This window comes from Chrysochloris asiatica, unplaced genomic scaffold (genome assembly GCF_000296735.1).
Source record: "Chrysochloris asiatica unplaced genomic scaffold, ChrAsi1.0 scaffold00165, whole genome shotgun sequence".
Taxonomy (NCBI): domain Eukaryota; kingdom Metazoa; phylum Chordata; class Mammalia; order Afrosoricida; family Chrysochloridae; genus Chrysochloris; species Chrysochloris asiatica.
The window spans coordinates 5,860,089-5,867,981 of NW_006408683.1; the positions used below are offsets into that span (position 1 = coordinate 5,860,089).

At 37.8% G+C, this 7,893-nt stretch overlaps 1 protein-coding gene across 1 annotated transcript in view; it reads right to left on the reverse strand.

The window, feature by feature from the left end:
• The window catches only part of LOC102831656 (chromosome unknown open reading frame, human C1orf101), a 274,431-nt gene that overhangs the window by 113,343 nt on the left and 153,195 nt on the right, over positions 1–7,893 (reverse strand). Inside the window, exon 12 of the mRNA XM_006871286.1 lies at positions 4,713–4,765. Within this exon, the coding sequence (XP_006871348.1) occupies positions 4,713–4,765 (53 nt within the window). The remainder of the gene's footprint in view (positions 1–4,712; positions 4,766–7,893) is intronic.

Below are 7,893 nucleotides of genomic sequence, written 5' to 3' on the forward strand. Positions count from 1 at the left end.
TGTTTTTCTTAGATTTTCATTTTCTTGGTATGTTGTGAAGTATTAATTTTCTTTGAGGTTACTCTATATTCTATAACTTTTCCCTCCATTTAAAATAGTCTATTTTATCCTGCAATCTTCCTGACTTCCTTATCACCTGGATTTCTGTTCCTATATTTTCCCCTCTTTCACATTGTAATTGTTTGGACCATAGACAGACTTCCCAGGTCCTCTGAATTCATTCTTGTAGTTTTGTTCTGTTCTGGACTCTTCTATATGTTGACTGAGGTAGTGTTGCCACGTCTGCCAATATCTGGTGTTACCTGTTCTTGTTGGTTTTCAGTCCCGAGAACTTCATTTAGGATGTTTTGAAGTGATGGATTAGCTTTGACAAAGTCCTTTAGCTTCTGTTTATCCTGGAATGTTTTGATTACGCCTTCATATTTGATTGACAGCTTTGCTGGGTAGACAATTCTTGGTTGGCAGTTTTTTTTTCTTTCAGGTTTTTATATAAGTCTCCCCATTGCCTTCTTGTCTGCATAGTTTCTGCCGAGAGATCAGCGTTTAATCTGATTTGCTTGCCTTTGTAAGTAATACTTCTCTTTTCCCTAGGTGCTTTCAGGATTCTTTCCTGGTCTTTGATTTTGGAGAGCTTGATTATGATATGTCTTGGTGATTTTCTTTTGAGGTCTATCCTTCCTGGGGTTTGTTGAACTTCTTGAATGCTTATCTTCTTATCTTTCAGGATGTTAGGGAAATTCTCTTCCAACAGCTCTTCAACTATCTCTTCTGTGGTCTTCTTAGATTCCTGCTATTCTAAGACTCTGATAATGTGCAGATTATTCATCTTCATGCTGTCCCACATGAATCTTAGACTTACCTCAGATTTTTGTATTATTTTTTTCTACTTGCTCTTCTATCTCAGTGTATTGAGCCATTTGTCTTCAAGCTCACTGGTTTTGGCTTCCATCTCTTTAATGCTACTCCTTTACCCTTTCAGTGTATTGTCTATCTCTGACATTTTATTATTAATCATTTGGACCTCTTTTTTGCAGGTTTTGAATGATTTCCAATGCTATTTCTATCTTAGCTGATTGTTCCTGACTTCTTCCTTATTTTCTCAACCCCTCTGTGGAATGTTTGTATGTACTTCAATGTTTGTATGCCCTCCTTCCAATGGGAATGTTAGGTCTACCACTAGCTCATTTGATTCAGTTACTCTATCTTGTTTCTGGACATGAGCTGAGATCTTCTATTGTTTTTTGGGTATTTTCAATAATTAGATGTATTTTCTATAATTAGATGAATGTATGTTGCTGTATAATTAAGTTTTCTGAGTGCCTCCTAGTAGATGTTATCAGGAGATAGGCTTCCCTTTTCACTTCTCTTATTACTCAACTGAGAGTAATTTTAGCAAATGTTAGCTGATATTGGCTCTTGCCCAGATGGTGGGATTTTATAGGGGGAGATTGTAGTTTGGCTATATGTCCACAATTGCTGTCTCTTCTTGAGTAATGTAGGGAGGGAAAGAGCCCACCCCAAGATAAAAGGGGACCCCCCCCCAAAAAAAAAACCCATAGTAAAATAGTTTAGGTGTTTTGCCTAGTGGTAAACAGTTCACAGCTGAGCAGATCCATGCACATGCACAGTAGAACCCTCCAAGGACAGGGGGTGTCTGCTCACTCAGGCACTCCCTCTAGACTGCATAGTGGAGATGTGCAGGCAGAGAAAGGGAAATGAGTGGGCAACAGATTATTCGCACCTTTATCTCTGATGATTGGTCAGGTCTTTGCAATAGGATTTCTGTCCTGCTTCTGTATTCTCTGTGACTTTTTCAAGATGGCTGTGCCCTTCTCTAGATGGCAGTACTGTTTCAAGATTGCATGCTCCCTTTGCAAGACATCTGCTCTTGGAGTCTACCTATAGCTGCCACTCAGCAAATGCCACTTTTCTTGCTTCTGCTACAAATTCTACTAACAGTAAGCCTTTGATGCTTATAAATATTCCTTTATACATAGTTTAGAGTTCCAGAACCATCCCTTGTACCTGTTTGTCTGGTGTTTTGTGCTATTGCTGGCAGAGTTCTGCTCAGTGCTTCTCCCTAATCTGCCATCAAGCCCCACCTTTAGATTTTTTTTTTTTTAATATAAGTTTTCTTGTGTTGTTGTTGTTAAGTGCCATCAAGTCAGTTCTGACTCATAGAGACCCTGCATAGGGTTTCCAAGGAATGGTTGGTGGGTTTGAATCACCAAATTTTTTAGTTAATACTCCAGTGCTGATCCTACAATGCCACAGAGGTTAGGACCTATTTTAAGATTTAACATAATTTCTAGTTAGATTTCATTTAAGATTATAATGGTTTATGAAATTATAGAGATTTTAGTAAGATAAATTATGGTTAATTCTGACTGCCTGCTTCCAGTGTACCTTGGAAGGAATCCTAGTCATGACCTTATTTAGATAGATACTAGAAATCTACAGAACCCTATAACTCGAACCCAAATTATATTCAAGAGAAATCCTTCACTAATGACTCCTTTGGTTCTCCTGATAAAACCCAGGCCCATTACAACCTGAATCCAAAATATTAGGGCTGTTTTTAGGGTTCCAAATGAGTATACCATTGACCAAGAGAAGTAAGGTCCTGGAATCTGTGTATTTAATAAACTATCCAGGTAATATTTATCAACAATTAAGTTTGACTCCCAGAAATGGATTGATTCAAGTAGATTTACATTTTACTGAAAAAGGAAACCAAGGGCCTGGAAAGGAATTTTGCATGCAATGCTACTGGGAATTGATTTTGGTACACATATTTCTTACAGCAGTTTTTCTCAATCTTTAATACCTATACTAATGTGGAGATTTTGTTAAATATATATTATAATTCAACAGGTTTTGGATGCTACCTCATATTCTGTATTTCTAAGAAGTTCCCAACTAATTTCATTGCTGGTCCTTGGGCAATACTTTGAGTAGTAAAGATTGCAGACCATTCCAGAAGCAGGATGGTACAAACTATACATCGGATAGTGTCTGTGTGTGCTGGACAAAGGATTCTGGGTGCACAGGTGTTAGGAAATGCAAAATTCCTTACAAAATGAAATGGGAACATTTAATTATCAATCCAGCAACTGATATTATAATTGAAGAGACTTTTAGAATGATAGATGATAGAGTAGACTTTTCTGGCTGAGAGCAACACATTTCATACTCAGATAAGAATCAGTGCTCCCCCACTCCCAAACAAAGGAAAAGAATTACAAACAATTACTGTGTCCATTATACATTTAACCTCAGTTAAGCAGGTTTACATATGCTGAACTTGATTTTCTCATTTGTAGCAGAGCTATGACAAATGGATGATAGACACAAAATCCACTATGCTGAAAAACATGACTCAGATATTTGTATGTGAAGGTTGAAACAGTAGCCCTAAAGAGTAAACAACCCAACCCAATGTCCATCAGCAGATGAATGGATAAACAAAATGTGGCATATATATATATATATATATATATATATATATATATACACACTCCAAACCAAACAAACCCACTGCCAATTCTGACTTATATCTACTTTTAGGACAGAGTCGAACTGCCCCTAGGGTTTCCAATACTACAATCATTACAGAAGCAGTCTGTCACATCTTTTTCCCTTGCAGTGGTTTGTGGATTAGAATTAGGTACCTTTGGTTAGCAGCAGAATGCTTTAAGCACTATGCTACCATGTCTCCTATATAGACATACAGTAGGATACTACTCAGCCATAAAGTCCTCACACACACCATGACATGGATGAATTTTGAAAACATTATTCTACCCGAAATAAATCAGACACAAAAGTTTACATAGTGTTGTTGTTGTTGTTAAGTGCCATCAAGTTGGTTCCGACCCATAGCAACCCTGTATAGGGTTTCTGAGGAGTGACTGGTGAGCTTGAACCACTAACTTTGCAGTTCAAATGGCTTTGCTGTCTAGCACATTAACCCACAGCACCACACCAGGACTCTTTACATAGTGTAGAAAGTGTAAATTTAAATGGAATGCCTAGAATAAACAAATTCATAGAGATAGAAAGTAGATTAGAAGTTACCAGGGGCTGGGAGTAGGAGATGAAAGGGAGTTATTGCTCACTGGGTGCAGAGTTTCTGTTTGGGATGATGAAACAGTTTTAGAAATATTGGTGATGGTTGTAAAACATTGTGAATATAACTAATGACACTGACTTGGTCACATAAAATTGTTAAAATGGCAAATTTTATATATTTTAGTATAATTTAAAAAAATCTCTCATGCTTTGTTGTGAATCATAGATCAAAAAAGTTCATAGTTTGGGATTCTCTGAAGGAATTAAAATTATAATTATTTCTGGTATGAATAAGATGGAAAGCAGATAAGTGTTTCTTCTCATTTCTCTAAGAACAAGCTGTAGACCAAAGAGCTGAGAGAGGTCATGGTAACTGATGTAGACTGCCTCTGGGAAAAGGGGAAGTGGAGAAAATGTTGGTAATAAAGAAAGGGGCTAGTTCTTTTAATGTGGTTCAAGTGTAGTATTTGACTCAGCGGAAAGTTCTAACCAATTACAACTGGACAACAATGTCAGCTCAACTATGGATTTCACTATGGACATGTCACATTAGATTAATATGATTGATAAAATTACCATTTTGTTTTACCATGTGTTTTAAAATGTAAAGAGTTAGAGAGGTCAAATAGAAATAAACTTGCCCTTTAACAGCAATGTATTTCCTGGAATTACAGCCAACCATGACTTGGAACACCTAAAATGAAATAACATAGATAATAATTTCAGTGGTTCTGATTCATATGATCTAAAATATTGCTATAACTAAAAACAATTTTATTTTAAATTAGAAATAATACCCACTTATATAAAGGGTTTTATTATAGTACTCTGTGCTATTTTCCTCTTTCTTCCTTGGCCACTTTTTTCTTCCTTTATTTCCTTTTGTTCTTCAGTGCAGAGACAGTATGGACTGAACCTGCCTTAGCTCAGGGTCAGACATAGCAAATTCCCTCTGAGTCAGGACAGCTGGGACAGGACTTCTTAAGGGCCTCCACAAAGACATTTTGATGGCTATTACCTTTCTGTGCCTGCAAAGATTCAAAACCTTGGGAACCCTATAAAGGATGACCCAAACCTTGGTATGTTCAGTAGCCTCATATGCATATGGAATCCTGGTGTGGCACTGTGGGTTAATGCTCTGGACTGCAAGATCGGTTTGAACTACAAAGTTGGCAGTTCAAGCTCACCAGCTGCTCCTGAGAAACACGGTCGCTATGTGTTGGAACCAACTTGACAGCACTTAACAACAATAACGTATGCATGTGAAAGTTGGGAAATGAATAAGGAAGCCCATAGAAGAATGGCTGCATCTGAGTTATGGTGCTGGAGAAGAATATTAAAAGTGCTATAGAGTGCCAGAAGAACAAACAAATCCGTGTTGAAAGAAGTACTGCTAGATGCTCCTTAGAAGGCAGGATGGCCAGACTTCATCTCTCATACTTCAGACAAATACCAGAAGGGATGTCTCTGGAGAAGGACATCATGCTTGGTAAAGTGTAGCGTCAGCAAAAAAAAGGAAGACCCCCAACAAGCTGTATTGGCTATTAAAGGATAAGCAGCAGCTTATGGGCTCAAGCATAGCAGAAACTGTGAAGATGGCACAGGACCAGGCAGTCTTTCGTTCTATTGTACTTAGGGTCACTAATTGACTCACCTGCCCTTAACAACAAAAATGAGTCAGAACTGACTCGACAACACTTACCAACAACAACAACATCTTAGAGTTGTAGTCATCCTTCTCTGGGAAAATTCATCTTGGGAAGGAATTCTTAATTCCAGCTGTGGGCCAGTCTACCAGAATGGCCTCATTATATTCCTGGTTCTTGATGCATGGTTGAAAACTGAGCAGCAACCATGGCAACCCACTGCTATCGAGATGATTCTGGATCATAGCAGGACATAATAGAGCTGCTTCCTAGGTTTTAGAGATTGTAAATCTTTACAGGAACAGACAGACCCATCTTTCTTTAGAGGAGTGGCTGGTGGGTTTGAATTGTTGGCCTTACAGTTAGTAGCTCAATATGTAATCCACTACACCACCAGGGCTCCATGCAGCCCATTAGAGTTTCCAATTCTACTTTCTGCTATGCTGTAGACTATCAGAGCTACATGGGAGATGACAGGCTCCCATTTAAATGACGCAGTCTGTAGTACATTTTGTCAGCAAGTTTAACAAGGGACCTCCACAAGGATACATTTTCATATTGTCTAAAGGACCATTGTATATTTTTCTTATTTGTTTCAGTGATCAATACAAACTATCTGCAATGGTGGCTAGATGTGAACCATGCATGTCAAGTTAGGGTATGCCAAGGAGGGGAGAAAAGGAAGAAACCAGTGATATTATATCATTACTATGTGACAGGAACAGTTTTGAGTTATTTATTTATTTATTTGTTTAATACTCTCAGAAATGCTTTGGAATAGATGTTATATCTTGCATTTTATGAATGAGGAAACTAACAGTTCCCTCAGTTCAGGGGTCCCTCTAAAAGGGAGTCTTGCCCTCGTAGGAATAAGTTCTATATACTGGGGGTCCAAACAGCAGGGTATTTAACTTGTGTTCTTTTTATATAGTACAATATCTGTCATACCCAAACCAAAAACAATTCCATACACTCATAGTAACTTTATAGGAAAGAGTAGAACTGCTCCCTAGAGTTCGGGACTGTAACCTTTACAGAAGCAGATAGCCTCATCTTTCTTTTATGGAGCAGCTGGTAAGTTAGTAGCCCAAAGCTTAACCCACCATGACACCAGAGCTCTTATTGCCCATCATATCACCTAAACCCACTGCCATCGAATTGGTTCTGATTCATAGAGACCCTTAGTAGGTTTTTCAAGATTGCAAATCTTCATCTTGTCATCATTCTTTTGCAGAACAGCTGGTGGTTTTGCATCTCTGATCTTGCAGTTTTCTAGCCACAACCCAGTGCGTCATCTGGGCTCTTATTGCCTGCCATACAGTAGGTGCTAAATGTATGTTCAGATGAGTGTTAGGCCAAGAAAAAATAAAGGTAGAAGGTATCCCCAAGTGTGGAACATAGACTCAAAGGAGGTTATTGTTGATAAAAACATATGTTTATTTTCATAATACCTGAAGTTACTTGCCTCTGTACTTTTGTATACCCTCTTTTCTGGAATACCCTTTGCACCTTCCTGCTGAATTTCTACTTATCCTTTAATAGTTATTTTATATAACAGCTTATTTTATTTTCACCTTTTCCTTTCCAATAAATATTATTCCCTTTTCCCTACATATTTGATTATTGTATCTGCTATTCTCTCTGTTTTATTTTATTTTATTTTTTTAAAGGATTTTATTGTGGATTGAGTGGAAGTTTAAAGGGCAGCTCATCAGTTTTACATTAAAAAAATCATACACCTTGTTCCATTATAATGATTATAACCCCCTCCATGTACCATCAGTTAACAGTATTTCTCTCTATTCACTTTAGTTTAAAAAAAAAAAACACACACACACACTCAGGCATAAATAATAATTTACACCTCCAAAGGTCACATTCTGCAAGTCTGCCTCCTGATCACCAGCTCTTAGTCCCTCTTCTCCCATGAATCTAGAGTCCTCAGCCGCTCTCCCTTTCCATGACCCTATCTCTGCCTCAGTCTCTGGTGTCGCTTCTTCTCTCAATAAGGTCCGCATTCTGCTTGTGCTCTGTTTCTGGACTGTAAGATTAACCACTCCCCTTTTTTTGTTACAAAACTTCAACCTTTACAATTGTGACAGTCACAATTAGTCATGATAACAGTTATTCACTATTGAATCTTATGAATCTTATCCCCATCTCTTTTTATCAGATC